At 39.5% G+C, this 17,505-nt stretch overlaps 1 protein-coding gene across 13 annotated transcripts in view; it reads left to right on the top strand.

Moving 5' to 3' along the window:
• Positions 1 to 4,128: 4,128 nt before the first annotated feature.
• The window catches only part of TCF4 (transcription factor 4), a 360,826-nt gene continuing 347,449 nt past the window's right edge, over positions 4,129 to 17,505 (top strand). For 2 of the 13 annotated variants that reach the window (XM_027118572.1, XM_027118567.1), the window contains exons 1-3: positions 5,324 to 5,888; positions 6,810 to 6,901; positions 8,556 to 8,628. In XM_027118572.1, coding sequence (XP_026974373.1) covers positions 6,830 to 6,901; positions 8,556 to 8,628 — 145 coding nt within the window. In that variant the 5' untranslated portion in view covers positions 5,324 to 5,888; positions 6,810 to 6,829. Of the gene's footprint in view, positions 4,654 to 5,323; positions 5,889 to 6,809; positions 6,902 to 8,555; positions 8,629 to 17,505 lie in introns of those variants that run through there. The other 11 variants (XM_027118569.1, XM_027118568.1, XM_027118580.1 and 8 more) reach the window with 11 other exon arrangements.

Here is a 17,505-nt window from a genome sequence, read left to right as displayed (position 1 = left end):
AGCTCTGGCCTTCTTTTACACACACTGACTGGATCCCTCCCCTTCTGTCCTGACAGCTGCTTTTCTGACTCACGCTTGCAGTATGTTTGGGGCTCCAGTTCGGAGTCCTGGATGGTTGTACCCTTTTGATATATCAACCTAAAAATATGCTGGGATAGCCCTCCCTTTTTCACATGTCTGCCACAGGCTGTATCTTGCTCACTGTGACTTTGCCGTTCAATCAAGACTGCCCTTGACATTTATAACATTCTGCTTTCTTTGCCTCTGTTTTTGCCTCAGGTCCTGAAAGAATAGCTGCTGACATAAGGAAGACACTCAAAAATTATTTGCTGAATTTTTAGATGAATTTCATTATATCATCAGAGATCTGATTTTGTTGTTTGTGGTTTTGTCTGCTTATTCATTTTAACATGGGTAAGACTGGGGAGGAGCAAACTGGATGAATTTGAAGGAGAATGGCATGACATTCTGAACTGGCACTCAGTTCCTGGAGGGCTACTTGCGGCTCTGTAACTCATTAGCAATGTGACCTTGGATGAGTCATCCCACTTGAGCCTTGACATCTTCCACTAAAATGAAGGGTTTGGTCCAAGCACCCTTCAATGTCTGTTCTTTTCTATGACTCACTGGGTTTCAATATTTGCCATGCCTCTCACACTCCTATGAAAGAAATGTTATCTTTAGGCATCAACTCAGTTTATGCAATAATGATGCCTTACGTTTGATTGGCATTTGTTATTTGCAGAGCACTTTCATCTCCACTATTGCATTTGATTTTAACCAGTCATGTAATGTATTGAGGACAAGTTATCTTTTTTTACGTCTGACGGGGTGTGAAACTTACCCAACTTTATAACATGCTAGAAAAGGGAATGACAATTGTATATACTGTCCTGCCTATATGTGGTACAATATATTGGATAGCATCTCTGCCATGTGGGAGTGGAACAAATTGTTTACACCTTGAATAGCAGACACTACTTTTTTTTTTTTTTTTAATGTTAAGGACTGTTTAGAAATGCTAAAATCCAAAGCTCTTTTTTTATTTTCTAGCTAAACTCTTTTTTTTTTTTTACATCCTTACTGGAGTATAATTGCTTTGCAATGGTGTGTTAGTTTCTGCTGTGTAACAAAGTGAATCAGCCATATGTATACATATATCCCCATAACCCCTCCCTCTTGCGTCTCCCTCTAGTTAAACTCTCTAGTTGTAAGGATCAGAAAAGTACTCAGGTTAGCTCACTCAGGGAAGGGGAGCACTGCAGGAATCAGCTTTCTTACGGACAGGAGGCAAGGTAGTCCTCAAATAATTGGGAAAGTATCTCTAGACATTTCTTCCTAGGACTAAATTGTCTGTTTTTCTCCGAACTTCCAAGACCTTTCTTTCTTATTTGAAGAGCAGTTTCCTCTGCTTACTCATGGTTCGTGTTTCCCCATAACCATGGCTCTCCCAAGGCTTGGCTTCCTGACACCAGCTCTGGCCAGCTGACTCCAACATGTCAGATCCATTCACTATAGACCACTGTCAATCTCTTCCTCTTTTAGCTCCTGTGGTCCAATCAGCTGGGGCTGGGTCAGGAAGGAGTCACGTGGCACCCACATCAAGTTCTACCTCTTTATCAGGATTTATGAACAGGTTCTTAGGGAAAGAATTCTGTAGATGATAGAGCAGGCATCCTAAAACATATCTACTACATTTCCCTTTTTATCTACATTTCACAGGATTCTGTTGAGTCTTTTTTTCTAAGGTGATGCCAATATTCCTAAGTATACCTATTTTTTTCATGGTTCTCGCTTAGAGGCCATAGTTTATTATCTGATTGCTTTTTTTTGCATTCATGCACATTTTTAATTAAATTCTCTCAATATCCCAGTAGGTGAATAAGATATCTCCCAGAGATGACATTAACATGACATATTCGAAGACATCTAGAAGCTGGGGGTAGAAGTGAACTAGGTCAGGAAAAAAACCAGAAGCAATTCAAATTTGTCCCTTAGTTAAAATTGGAAGGGCAGTTGCATGGTTTTCTGTAGGGTGCAGTTAAAAAAAAAAAAAAAGAAAGCACTAGCCAGCAACTAGGTCCATTTAGGTCCTAGATCTGATCCTATCATTGATTTCTGGACAGATCATTTATTCCCCTTGAAATTCAGGGGAAGGGGGAGTCTTAAAATCTGGAAACTAGGAGGAATCTTATGGGGTTATCAAATCTGGTCTCTGCCTTTTACAGTAAAAGACACTGACATGAGGCCTTAGGTCACAGAGCTGCTTAGAGGTAGAGCCAGTAGAATATTTCTCCTAAACAAACGGTTGTGATCTTTTTATTACATCATTTCAGTTGAAAGGGTAGAGGCTTATTCTGAGAATCAGAGATAATGCTTGTGATAAAGCAGCATAAAGTGGTGTCTAAATGTAAAATTTTATTTTACGATGAGGACATGGAATGGGTATAGAAGACAGGAATCTGCACAGTGTGTGTGAACAGACAGGAAACAACCTATAAATGCCCTAATTCTTGTCCTCTAAAAACTTACCTATAGGGCTTCCCTGGTGTCGCAGTGGTTAAGAATCTGCCTGCCAATGCAGGGGACACGGGTTTGAGCCCTGGTCCGGGAGGATCCCACATGCCGCGGAGCAAGTAAGCCCATGTGCCACAACTACTGAGCTTTCACTCTAGAGCCCACGAGCCACAACTACTGAGCCCACGTGCCACAACTACTGAGGCCCTCGCACCTAGAGCCCGTGCTCCACAAGAGAAGCCACCACAATGAGAAGCCCACGCACCACAACAAAGAGTAGCCCCCGCTCAACACAACTACAGAAAGCCCACACGCAGCAACGAAGACCCAACGCTGCCAAAAATAAATTAAAAAATAAACTTATTAAAAAAAACTTACCTGTAAACAAAAGATCATGAAAATTGATCTGAACTCTGTCACTGCCACAAAATTGCATCAGAAAATGGAGATTAGGATGTTCCCGCTGCCAGATGGAATAGGAATGTGGTTGGATGTGGACTCTGCAGACTGCCTGTCTTCCAAGGTGGGCTCTATCACTTAATAACGTGTAATTGAGGCAAATTTGTACCACTTACTAAAGGGCTCTGGGTCAAACAGTAACACGAACTCCACAGAGCCACTCTCAGGATTCAAACAACCAATACTTGAGAAATTCTTAGAACAGTCTTTGGCACATAGTAAACCCACTATATAAGGGTTAACCTATCATTATTACTTGCTTTTCTCCTGTGGGAGGGCTAAAAGCTATTCTTTCGGAGTAATCTTCATTTAAAATCCCATGGGCTAGATTAGACATATCAGTTGGTTTAGCGAGGAATTAAGAGGTGGAAAGGGAAGATTTCTTTCGGGGCAGCTCCGTCTTTATCTTTATCCCTTTAATTCTTACGAAATTCATAAAGCGGACATTTGCTATTTGCATTTCACAGACCAGAAAACTGGCTAGAGAGGGCAGAACTTTCTGGGCCAGAACGAGACGTTGAAACAGTAGTGGGTCACAGCACGGAATCGATCTAAGCCTACATGGGAATAAACGAACGTCTTTTCCAAGTATGGACTTCCGGGACTTAGACAGTTCTCACTTTCCAGGGGCCAAGAAAAAGATGGATGCGGGTGGTTTAGGAGAGGACCCACATCTCCCTCCAGGCCCAGGAGCTACACCTCGGCTCAGAGGGCTCTCTCCACGCCGCCCGAGCCTCGCTAAGAGGGCCGGCTCCACACTACGGGAGAACCAGGCTCCGGCTTTCCGTCGGGGAGGCCTCCCTCTCCCGAGCCTCCCTCACTGACTCCGACTCCTCCGCGCAGGTCTTTGGAGTTTAATTCCTTAATTTATTTAGAAACTACATTTTTGAGTCAAAGAACAGAGGCAAGGACCGGGAACAAGAAGCAACGCGCGTGAACACGGACGCCGCCTCGAGAGCCCTTACAGCTCTGGCCCACGCACGACACCCGCCCGAACCCCGCCACCCGCCTCCTTTCCCGGAGGAGGCGTGGCCCGCACGCGCCGCCATCTTTGTCGCCTCTCTAGGCACTCTGTTTACTACTCTATGGTTGCCCGCTCCCGCCCCGCCCCTCCCCAGTCATTGTCTGGAGGAGCAGCCACGGCCGCAGCGCCTTCTCTTTATAAGTCCGCAGTGCCCGGATGTGAATGGATTACAATGTATCTTTCAGGGAAACCTATTATTATCAATGTGACTCCACGGGGGAGTCAATGGTGATGATCAGGAGGAGGAGGATGATGATGATGAGACACCTCTAAACTTGGAACAAGTTTAAGGCTTTATAAGAGGAGAAGAAAAAAAAAACCACCAACAAGATTTGTTTGAGGAAAAATTATAACTATCCTGTGTTGATATTTTTTTTATAAACAATAAGAAAAAGTTGTTGGATTTTTTTTTTAATGATTTCTTTTTTGGGGGAGGGAATTTTGTTGCAGTTTTATGGTGGAATATGCAAAAACCAGAGCCAGGTGCATAATCTTGTATTCTGTGGATATCCCTGGAGCAGAACTGAGTACCAGTTAAAATACTTTTTTGGGGGATACACATGTGAGATACTAAGTACTTGCAGAAGATTTTTGTCTCTCTTTTTAAAGTCACTTTCCTTGGAATATTGTGAGCATATTTGTGGCCATTTAAGGTAACGTTACAATTTGCTGTCAGAGTAAACTGTTTGTAATTGAATTTAATATTTTAAATGTCGATCCCAGTGTTTTATTAAAACAAAAGGAACAACCTATTAAATAATCGCCAATGGGAAAAAGTGTGTGCATGCATTTTGTGTATGTACTCGCACATCTAGCAATAACAGGGTTTATAGAATGTGTATTTTAACACACGTTAAAATAGCGTATGTTGCATATACTGGATAAAGTACGCTTGTTATTACGAAACGATAGAATTATGCAGCTTAATTTTTATCCTAAAGAGTGATGTGAAAAAGTATGTTTTAAGAGCATGCAGGGCCTGTAATGGTAAATGTTGAATTAAAAACTTAAAGTGCTGGCGAACGGGGACTTAGCATGCCTAGGAACTCAAGTGTAAAAACAGAACAACATCCACCCTCAAAAATTGCCTTTTTTGTTGTTGTTGTTGAAGTTTGCAGCTATACTATTCTGTGACTTAAAAGGGAGGGGAAAAAAACGTATGTAATTTAGGTTTCGCCCCCAACGCAGAACTACCGACATGAAAATCTCCCCAGCAAAATGTGGCTTGGTTTATATCTGGAAAAGAAAAATATTGTTCCTCTTGGCAAAGTCTTTTTGCATCACGTGTATTTGCAGCCTAGTATAAACTTGCTTTGCCGTGTGTGGATGTGTGAGTGAGAGGGAACGAGAGTCAGAGAAAGAAAGGAGGGGATGTAAACTCGAATAAATTTCAAAGTGCCTCCGATGGATGAAACGGGCAAAAACTGAACTGTTCAGGCTTCAGATTGTAACTGACGTTCTGAGGGAAAATGAGGTGCTCGATGAAATTTCGTTTGTATTTTTTTTTTTTTTTTTGCGCGGCGGGGGAGGTGTTGAGATTTTTTTTTCTCCGGGGGGGGGTGCATCCCAGCCAGCCCGACCCGAGCGAGCCGCGTCTCCCCGCCGGAGGCCCCCCACCCATTTCTTTGCTGAACTTGCAATTCCGTGCGCCTCTGCGTGTTTCCCCCTCCCCCCCTTCCCTCGTCCCCTCCCCTCCCCGGAGAAGAGAGTTGGTGTTAAGAGTCAGGGATCTTGGCTGTGTGTCTGCGGATCTGTAGTGGCGGCGGCGGCGGCGGCGGCGGGGAAGGAGCGGGCGCGGGCGCAGGCGGAGGAGGTAGAGGCGGTGGTTAGACATGAACGCCGCCTCGGCGCCGGCGGTGCACGGAGAGCCCCTTCTCGCGCGCGGGCGGTAGGTACCGGCGCCGGCGGGGCTCGGCGGGGCTGGTGCGCCGGGCGGCGTGGGGCTCGGGCTCGGCGGCCCCGCACGCGGCTCCGCGCCTCCCGTGCCGCGGGCTCCCGGCTCCCGGCGCTCCCCCTGGAGACACCCCTTCCTCTCCCGCGCCTCTTCCCTCCCCCTCGTCCCTACCCCCCCTCGGCCCCCCCTCCCCGGCAGTGCCACTTGGAGAGACCGATGACTTTGCCAAGGCCCTGACTTTAATTTTTACAACCCTTTCTTTCACAAATTAGGGTGCTGGACCATTACGGGACCCGACCCTCCACTCCGCTTCCCTCCCCCCCGCCCCGCTTTCGTCGACCCTGTCACCCCTCCCCCTTTGGACGTGTTTTCACTCCAGAGACGCTCATCTTTAATTTCTTTATAGCTACTTTGAAACGCAGAGGGGAGTGGTGTGTGTGTGTGAGCGTGTGTGTGAGCGTGTGTGCGTGTGTGTGAGTGTGTGTGGGGGGGGTGGGGGGAAAGTTGAGACCGGATCGTTCTGAGTAGTTTCTCTTTTCTCTGGGATCCATTCATTTCTCGCTCTACCTCCTGTTGCATAAAATGATGCGCTGAAGAGCGGCTTTTTTTTTTTTTTTCCTTCCCGGATTTGGTTTTATAGTGGATGTTACCAGTTTTGATCGTCTCTTTGGAAATACAATATCAATAGCAGTTTTTTGTTTTTTTTGTTTTTTTTTTTTTTGCTATTGCTGCCTATTCCTTCTTAAAAAAAAAAGCAACAAAAAGCAACTCTCCTGTCCCTCCCTCCTTTCTACCTTATTCCCATCCGCCCTCACATCCCTACCCCACAACCCCCCCAGTCTCCAAAAATCCGATTGTGTTTTCTCCAAGGATTGGGACTGGATTTTCTGATTGCGGTTATTTCCATGTTTCTAGGTTTGTGTGATTTTGCTAAAATGCATCACCAACAGCGAATGGCTGCCTTAGGGACGGACAAAGAGCTGAGTGATTTACTGGATTTCAGTGCGGTAAGAAAGAACGGTGGAAACTAACAACAGCTGTGAAACAAAACAAAACAAAACAAAAAACCCAAACACTTTGAGCTAGAAACCAATAATAATCTAAAGGACAGGAATAATTTTTAATTGGCTGAGTCCTTGGTAAACATGAAGGTCTTTTTGATAAGTTTTTAACTACAATTTTTGGGTGTGATGGACGATTCAGGCTTTTTTTTTCAGAGTCTTAATTACTTGCTTTTGAATTTCCTACCCACCGAATCCCCCAAATAATGGAGTCTCACTCCAATGGAAGGGAAAAACAGACACCCCTAAAACTGTAAACCACCCCTAAACTTGACCTTATCTGAACACTGAGAGTACTGATACTTTGTGCACTACTCATTTTATTTATTTATTTTTTCTGAAAATGGAAAAGAGAAAATAGGAGACCCCAGTTGTCTCAAAGTTTTAAACTGATGATGCTTTGGATTAGTAGGACCTGTAGTCCTCATTACATCTTTTCCTGGGATTCTGAAAACTCGTGTGCATATGCTGAGCATACATTCTTTAGAACCCTTTAGACGGTCTTTGTAAATCTCGGAGTCGTGAGATCAGCACAAAGCAGAACTTACACACTTGTGGAGTTTTATGACGGAACTTGGTCCTTCTCCATCCCTTTGCTTCCCTTCCCCATACCAAGTCCCAAACATGTCAGGGGAAATAATTCATTTTTAATGCCAGATGAGTTTGGTGTAAGATGCATTTGCAAAGCAAAATAAAAAGAATCCACAAAACACACAAATAAAATCCAAACCGCCTTCTAAGTGGGGCTCTTTCATGTTGCTGCTGCTGCTGCCGCTACTGCTGCTATTGCTGCTGCTGCTGCTTCTCTTCTAGACCTTTTGGAGAAATGGCTTTCGGAAGTTTTGCCAGGAAACGTGGCCCTAGGCAGCTTTGTAGCCCCCTTTCTGCTTGCTGCACTTTCTCCATTCGTTTCTTTGCTTTTTGCAGGCTCTGACTCAGGGAAGGTGCGCATTATTCACTAGATACGTCGAAGAAGAGGGAAACCAATTAGGGTCGAAATAAATGCTGGAGAGAGAGAGAGTGAAAGAGAGAGAGAGTGAGAGAGAGAGAGAGAGAGAGAGAGAGAAGCAGAGAAAGAGAGAGGGAGAGAGAGTCTTGCTTCAAATTGCTCTCATGTTAGAGACGAAATGAGAATTTAGTGCAGGTGGCACTTTTATTTTTATTTGGGTTCACATATGACAGGCAAATCCTATACGGGATGGAAATGGACATTGCCACGTTTATGGCCAAGGTTTTCAATATAAAACAAGCAACTTTCTTCTCCTTTGTAAAACTAGTGTTTTCTAGAGAGCTTGCTGCCCTCCAAACTGAATCTTGTTCACATCATGGGGACTGTGTTGGTTTAAAATGTAGTCCTACCTAGTTCTGGCGATCTAATGAACCTGAGGAAAAAGAAAACAGTGGTTAAGGTTGGGGTGGGGGGAGAGTGATTGGTAATGTTGTGCCTGTTTTCGTTTTAAGTTGGATGGTGATGTATTTTACTAAAATGAGCCCTTAGCATAAACTGTATATTGTATAGGGAGAGTATGAAAGATCTTTGATGAACTCTGAAGGCACAAATGTCGTCTTTTCAACAGTAATGTTTCTTTGTTTCTTTTAGATGTTTTCACCTCCTGTGAGCAGTGGGAAAAATGGACCAACTTCTTTGGCGAGTGGACATTTTACTGGCTCAAGTATGTAAATTCTTTTCTTAGTGTGTAGTTAAATGTTCTTAGCTGTTTATTCACTCATGGTATATTTTTGGCTCTGTTGAAGTGTTCTGAAAAAGTCATTGAAATTTTAGCCTGTAATGATATGGTTATTTCATTATCCATTAGTGGTATAACTTAGGCAAAAACATTATCTTTTGCAAAATTAAAAGTAGGGTTTTTAAAAAAAAAAAAAAATCAAGGAAACTGTCTCAGAATTCATCACTTACTTTAAAAGCAATTTTCTGATACAATTGTAATCAAACACGTGAAGATAAGGCAGTGTTAACATGGGGGAATAAATTAATGTTTCCTTATTTGAAAATAGAGGGAAAAATCTAACTTTCATGAAAAGGGCAAATCCCTTGTAAATAATATCAATTTTATTGGGTACTATGTATAATTAACCCTTTTAAAGAAATGAGCGCTTAATTTTGCAGATGAATGCTGTGTAGTAAACCATAGCTGTAAATAGAGAGACTCCTGCTAATCTGAGAGCGAAATATGAATTCATTTATATTTAAAATATCCTTTTTGGTGCTTCAGTTTTTTTTTTTTTTTTTAAGAATTTACTTGTGCAATGAATTTTTCTATATTTAAAGTTGCAAATTTGGAAGGACTTTTACATTTTATAAATGAAAGGTCTTTGGCTGATGCTTTAAAAAGACGTTAGCGCTATTCACAAAGGAATCTGTGTGTGCAGTGATTATCTGGTATCTAAGGAGGAGTTTTAATAGGGGACTCTCTGAAGGTCTCTTATTAAAAGTGAAAACTGAAAATATGCTATTCGTTTAAAACGTATTTTTTTTGTCTAGTGAATTTCATATCAGAAGGAGGCATACATTGCTCTCCTTTAGGTTCAAGGCTTAAATCCATTTATGCTTGTTAAACAGCTGTAGTATTTTAGGAGTTCTGGCAGTGGTACATAACAGGACATTAGACAGAGTCCTGTTCTTAAGTCAGACTGGTAAATGTTGACATCGTTTAGTTGTGAGATACCAGTGGAATTGTCTGTTAGCTATTGAAGATAATTTCACATCTCTTAATATTCATTTGGTGTTGTAGCAGTGAAAGAAATCTGTTCATCTTTGTGATTTGTATAATTGGTATTTTTTAAATAAAATTAATGGCATTTAAAAGTTGCTTATTTCTAGATAAGTTACTTCTCCTTTTGCTGGCCCCCATAAGTCTAAGGGATTTTTTATCTCTACAACTTGATTTGTGAAATATGAGATGCCTCCTATAGTTACATTTTATCTTTTATTTTGGGGGGTCCACTTTGATTAAAAGGGCTACTGACCATATGTTTGTGTTTTACTGTCCTGGACCCTGTTATAATTTTCATTTGGGACTTAAAATTTTTTTTGTTGTTGTATTCGTATTGTATCTTCCAAATTTCTTTATCGTGTTCTCTATACAACTTTGAAGGAAAGATGAGTACAAGTATCTCATGTAGGCAGATTAATTTTTCATGTTAGACAGTATCAAAACAGTTGCTAACTTTATCTCTGACAGTAACTTTCTTCATGATTTTCCTTAAGAAAATGTATAGTTGAAATCTGAAAGTAGATTATGTCAGAAAGGCTCAGAGATAGACTGCTTTCAGAGTCAGTGCAAAAATACTCTTTTGTACTTTGTAAAAATTGACACATTTGGAATAATTAAGTATATCAGCTTAGTTATAGTTTAATAAAGTAAGGTGATTTAGAAGCATGAAATTGTGTTACATTTAAAAAGATAACTGTGCATCTGGTCCCTTTTCTATGTTCACATTTAAATGAAGTCCTTGCTATGATGTTTAAGTGTTTACAGAGTGTAGGGTGAATAAGTATGAATATGTATTAATACATTTTGGAAAATGATCATATACTGAAACTTACAGAGTTCTTAAGACAGTATATCTGTATATGTAAACCTAGACAGAGGCTTCATCCTTAGTGAGACGTGTTGTGATATTTCCAATGAATATGCTGTGATTATTTTTAAGGTGTTAAACTTTAAGTGACGTCGTACCAGAGGTGTAGTTTTCAGGCCCAAATGTTTACTTGTAAAGGTAAAAAGTGTAGTGCCGATTTTGTTCTCGCTGCTGGATTGAAAATGCAGGGTATTCATCCAGTGCAGTATGATGGGGACTATAATATACACAGTACAGATTGGAGTGTTGATTTTTCTCATCTGTCCAAGACACAGTTAGGTGGCTTTGTTTCCACTCAGTAACAAAGATAAGTCCCTTTTAAAGCATAACAAATAAAAAAAAAAAAATGAGGAAAACTGCATTTTGCTCCTGGAAGGATGAACTAGGAAACTTTGGACTGAGAAATAATTTTCTAAATGTACATCAGGTTAATATCCATTGTCCCAAGGGTGCTCAGATGTCACTTCCATGGGTAGCTTTGAAACTTGGGTCCAGAGAAAAAAGGTCCAAAGTATAAGTGAACTGTTCATATTGGAAAAACCAGCTCTGTTTTTTCAGAGTGAGGCATGGTAATGTTTCATGCTTAAAGTTCTCAGTAGCTGTGGATTCCATTCATATAGGGCGCTCCTTCGTGATTTGCAATGTGAGAATTAAAAAAAGTGTGGCCATATTGCCTTTAATCTTTCATTTCACAAACATGGTTTTTCCTACCACCTTAAGAAATGGTGAGGCTGCTAGGGAGAATGGAATGTAACCTGAGCTACAGCCTGACATTCCCAGGGAGCATTTTTCACATGAAAGGCTTTTGTCAACCCAGGAAAGGACCAGCAGTTTTTGTTTGATGTTTGCAGGTGTTCAGCAGAGAGCACTAAAACAATTCAGCCATGATAGTTCAGAGCTTGGATGACCTTAACGGGGAGAATTGGTGGGTTCTGGAATTATTTTTAAGAAATATTTGAAACCTATATGGTGACTTATATAAAGGGATTTCAGATCCATTATATCATTGATCTTAAAACTAGCTAAAAGCATCCACATGCCTGGATGATTGGAAAATTTTTCTCATTAAAAAGTAGGACGGCAAAGTTACCAGAAGAAAAATAATTCGCCTAGAGTCTATAATTTATTGATGAACAGGGGTTTAATTTTCTAATATAATAAAACTACAGTTTCTTTGGTTACCTTTGAGTCTTTCATGAGCAAAAGATAAACATACTAGCTTTGGCATCTTTTACAAAGTAGTTTTAAAGTTGGGGCTCTAAAATTATCCATACTCAACAACAGTCCTGGTCACATCTGTTACATGTATTTACAGTTAGTCTGTGACGGATCCTACATCTTCCTCCCTTAGTTTAAAAGTTGAGCCTTTTCCCCCGTAACTGTTTAGTTTTACTTAGGTGTTCAGCATTTGTTAAAGGTGCCAAATGGATGGGTGTTTTAACAATTAAGAGCAGCAGTAAAACACACCACATCCCTGTCATGGTCATTTTTGGAAGAGAAAAAACATTTCTTGACATTCACACAAGTTATTTTACTGATACCCACATGACACCCAAATGACACATCAGTTTGGTAAATTCAGTAAGAAAAAATAAATTGCTCCAATGGGTAGTTCTGTATCACAGAGAAAATTCATATGGTCAGCATTCTGAATTAATATCCATCCGTACAGTTTGAGTTCATGATTATGGCGTGAAAAAACAAATGGTCTCCCTTAAAGGTATTTGTGGAGTACACTTATTTAATTGTGTGTGTGTGTGTTTTAAACAGCCTTACTATTATAGTGCAGTTCATAGTGGTTGTATGACTTTTGTAAAATGCAGAATAATTTAACAGGTTACAAAATAAGCTAAGTGGCATTAAACCCATTCTGTTAGAATCATAGAATTTGGGGGATCGAACCCCTTAGAAAGAGACAGCCCAGTGCCTTCATTGTACAAAGAAAACTGAGGCCCAAGTTAAGAGGTTCTAAACTATGCCTTTATTTGCTAATCTAAGAAACAAGTTTTGATTTGCTAATTTTGTATGGCCCTGCAAATCCTTTTATTGGAGTAATATTGGTTTCACTGCTATGTTTTTCTAAATTTGTATTTTGCATAATAGGGTATCAGGATTTGTGTGCTGATCTTTGTGCCTACAGATTCTTCTAAGTGCACATGTGCCCTTTGAATGCTTTTTAAGGTTTGGAGCTGAATTTTGGATTGTTGATCATTCTCTTTTGCCTGATCTGGCCTGTGACTATTTGCAAGATGTTAGATTGAATAACAGGGGTGGATGGGCATGACACTGACAGAATTAAAGCGCTTCTTACTATGCCAAGTGGTGTACTATGCACTTTATATTCTTGTATTTTTTAAATCCTCACAAGAACCCAGTGAGATGCCAGGATTACCATGCTCAATTTATAAATGAGGAAACTGAGATTCAGAGATGGTAAACTACTTACCCTCAAGGCAGCCAGAATGAATCAGGTTCTAAACCCAGGTCTGCCTGGTCTGCCTAGCTCAGTGTCTTTTGAGACACACACACACACACACACACACACACACACACACACACAGACACAGAGTCAGATATAGCTTATTATTTCAATATCTTATAGGCTTAAGGATATATTATTGAGGCTTGGTGTGCAATACTGTTCCTGATCTTTACAGTAGATAAACATTTTTAAAAAATATGTTTAAGATAATGGTATAAACCATGTCCATTATTTTTCCTGCTTTCTTATCCAAACTAAGCTTCTAGTTTATGTTGGATTTCAATGTGACTTAGTATCTCTCTCATATTTTTATTATTTTTTTAACAAGGAAAATATAGTAGGTAGTTTCAAAGTTGTGTTTTGGTTCTATTGTAAATGGACAGTCTGCTTGGGTACCAGTGAAAATATTTTGTTTTCAATTATTTTAATGTACCTAGTCAAACCAAAAGTTGAGGTAACCAAGCTTGCTCTGTTAATACCTAAAAAAAAAAAAGGTTTCCTATCTTTTAACTGTAAAAAAAAGTTTTGCAGTTCCTTGTTAGATCTTTGAAACTTAATATTCAAGAACAAAAACCCTGAATTCTATCTGCATCACTAAAATAAGCAGTTTTGAAGTTTTGATATGTCTATTACCAGACATGTGCTTAAAATGTTACGTTTTCTAAATTCAGAAGGAAGAAGCAGTACTCTATTTGACATTGACTTAAGTAAATAAAATGCATTAAACAAGCGTAGGGATCCAAGATCTGTTGAGCCTGAAATGCTTAACGTTTTTGACAGCATCAGCAAATTATCTTTACCCTACTATTGTAATGAGGAAATCACTTAAATAACAGATGAACAGCTAAGTCACATAAACATATATAATAGAACTATGTAATGAAAGTTTATGCTGTTAATTGCTCGAATCTGTCTTAAATGCTTAGAATCATGGAGCAGTAAAGACTGTCATATAAACAGTTTTGTTTTGAGCTTAAAATTATTCCTTTTTGCTTTCATCTGCTATGATAAACAAAGTAATTTTGGAAGCTTTACAGATCAAACATTTACTCCTAATGGTAAACTACATTTTATATTGGAAGTTTGCAGCCTTGTCCAAGGCAGAGAGTTGAGTCCTGGTGGCCCCAGGCTGCAACGTTTAGTATCATGATGCTATTTAGATCTGTTCCCATAAGCCAAGATAACAGATCTGAAGTTGTCTAATAAGGAACATGGTGTGTTTTGAAATGTTCTTCAGTTTACAAGTCTTGAACCAAAATGTTCTTGGCCAAACCTTTAGACCTTATACCTATATGTTGGGTAAGTCAGATTTTGCACAAAGCATCGAAATGAAGCTAGGTAGGAACAGAAAAAAAATCCCTTCCTTCCTTATTTTTTGTCTTTTATGAGCTATTTTTTTATGACCAGGTGTTCTTCCAAGTTAATTAGATGGTGCTGAGTATTAGAGAAAGTAAAGCAAAGCACATCAAAGTTATTTTTTTTAAAGGCTTTATTTATTTTTGTCACCGGCTTATTACTCTGAATAAAGTTTTCAAAATTGACCGCCAAGTTTGTAAGCTTACACATGGGTTATCCATTTTCTAAATCTGTGATCCCACTTAGACTCAGCAGTGATGTAGGCAAATGAGGTTTAGGTGGGTAATTTTAAACCATATGTCTCTTAATGCTTATGAGAGATGTAAGAGAAATAACAGTTTAATCTTTAGAGAAGATTGGTTGACACTTTCTATAAGTTTTACATATATATTTATATATATATTTTTAATCAGGCTCAAAGGAATAGCAAAAGTGTTGAAAAAGGTTGTCATATTTGCTTTCATTTCAACAATAAATAAAGGCCCAGTTAATCAGCATATCAGATAGCCAGGTGTGTTTAGAATCAGTTTATAGGGAGGAACTTCAGGGCTGTAAGAAAGTATTCTATTTAAAGGTGCAGGCACTCGATTGTTCAAATGGCTGCTTTTGTACTTTTGTGTGACAATTAACATTTAATGAATGACTTTCTAAACTGCCATTGGTGGTAATTATTATATGCGGTTTATTAACTGCAATCCATTGTTGGATGTGCCTGTATTGATCTGTTTTGCAAACAACCCTTCACACGTTCAGCAGTATTTGTACATTACTTTTTAAAGAACCTGTTTCGTTTGCTGACATTGATATTGCCCCTAAAATTTTTAGCTGACAAATGCCTCTTCGATCAGAGTGATTTTTTAATTAAATTAAAAATTCATTGTCTTTTCAGCTATAAAAATTTTGCCCTTCTTTCCTCAGGGAATCCCAAAGAAACTCCACAAGATTGCCTTTCAAGTAAAGGATTTATAGAAATTTAGACTTACCAGGAGACTTTAGAGATGTTCTATGATTTTATTTTTGGTTAAAGAGCTAAGGTTTGGGAGGGTTAAATGTCTTTTGCCCAAATCATACAGTTGGTTATGGGCTATAATAGGACACAAATACAGATGTCCTGACCTGCTGCTCAGGGACCCCATGCTGCTTTTAATTAAGGTTTGGACTCAATCCGTTGGTACCAACTGTATGTTTCTTTAGAGGAGGAAAACTTGTATAATCTTCCATTTCTGAAAAATAATAAAAGTTCAGATCGTGAGAGATGGACAACGTAATCCAGCTCACTTGTCATCACATGCTCTAATTTGGCTAAGGCAGTTGACAAATAACTGTTAAAATGTATTGTGTTATTAAAAATAACAAAGTAAGACCCCTGATTAAATATCAGGGCTGTAATTTAATCTTGGGGGTTCTGGTGCTGTTCATAAACCATTTGGGTTTTTTCTGTAACAGATGACGTCAAAATGCAGCTTGATTGAATTATGACCCTGGGTTACAGGAGCACCTGCTTGTGCCTCCTGACTTCATAGCATGTCAGCATTTCCATTACGAATTTTTTTTTTCCTCTGACATTTTTAAGTTCAAATAGTTAAACGAGACTGGTGATTGGCGTAGAAACTTTCAGCCTCCCGGGAAAAGACTATTTTCCCAATAAAACAGAGAAGGTGGTGACAAAGCCCCATTACGGAATACCTTTTAGAATGTTCTTCCTTGCTTTCATATTCCATTAATATAAACATTCCCTTTTGGGGTACTTAGCTGAATTGCAAGGCATCCAAATGGAAGGTTTTGTATCTAAAATCTCCCAAGCCAAGACTTAACTCCAGGGCGTTTTGAGGACTTTTAAACTAGGGAAAGACCTACCTTCTGTGAAGGAAGATATTGAAATGATAGCTCTGGACACTCCAGTTTTCATCTTGTGTAAAATGCTGAAGAGCAAGATGAAAAACACGCACATTTGCATATCTTGTCAGTAATTACTTTTATATCCACTTAAGATGAGTAAAAATTGACAATGAATGGTTTAGAAAGGTCTATTTATTTATATCATTATCTGGAGACTCATAGCATAGCTTCAGTTTAGCCCCTCGGGTTTTAATATGTAGCCAGTGGAGATGGGATGTTGGTTGTGTCTATCTAGCCAGTTATTTTTTATCTACCTATCATAATTCTTATTGATGGTTCATCTAATATATATTTTTAGTACATGCTATGTACACATCCCCTGCGTTAGCAATTATAGGACTCAGAGGGCTTTGTGGGAGCAAGGTCCTGCCCTGAGAGGGCATGTATTTTGACAGGAAAGAATAGAAATGTACATGTTTAATTAATACTCAGTGTCCAGAAGACAAGTGTCATTAACATGGTGGGAGTTTAGGTAAAGAAAAACTTATTTTCTTGCTGGGGGAACTTAATGATGAAGGTTTCATGGACAAATCGACTCTGATTCTTGAAAGAGGAGGAGTATTTTGACATGGGGCATTGGGACGGAGCCTTTTATATCAAGATCCCTGTGAACCAGGCACAGAGGAAGGCCATTGCAAAGGGTGGATGAAAGAGAGCAGGTTCCTCAGCTTGGCAGTGGACTCAGTTATGGTCTAGCCACCTCAGTCACCTCCAGGCACACATTCCTGTCTTGGGTGCCTTTTTTTTTTTTCCTTTTCTGGTTTTGGGATTTCCCTTTGAGATAATCCAGTTCCTTCCCCAAATATATGTTTTTAATGGTAGTGGCAGCGTGGAAATCAAGATTTAGGTGTTCCCAGTTCCAAACTCTTCCTATTGTATCATTCAGCAGTGGAAATTTTAAGCTAATTTGGAGAAAATGATTTATTTAACTGAATTCTGGCAATCTAGATTCTCTTGCCATGTTTGCCGTTAAATAGCTGTTTCATATTGGCAAAGTGAATATAATGTGTCATACTGACATCACACATAGGAAAAATACGTAAATACCACCCTTTCCTTGAGTATTGGTCACATTACGGTGTCTTTCCCTCTGTGACCTCCTACTGTTTCAGTGATTCCAGTTTCCAGTTGAAGCCAACAATTCAAGTTCTAGTTGGAATTGACATAGGAGGAATTTATTAATGAATGTTTGCTACAGAATAGAAACAAG

This window comes from Aethalodelphis obliquidens, unplaced genomic scaffold (assembly GCF_003676395.1).
Source record: "Aethalodelphis obliquidens isolate GAN/ISIS:26980383/991018 unplaced genomic scaffold, ASM367639v1 scaffold19, whole genome shotgun sequence".
NCBI lineage: Eukaryota > Metazoa > Chordata > Mammalia > Artiodactyla > Delphinidae > Aethalodelphis > Aethalodelphis obliquidens.
Note: the sequence above shows the minus strand (reverse complement) of the source record. Positions and strands in the feature narration are given on the sequence as shown.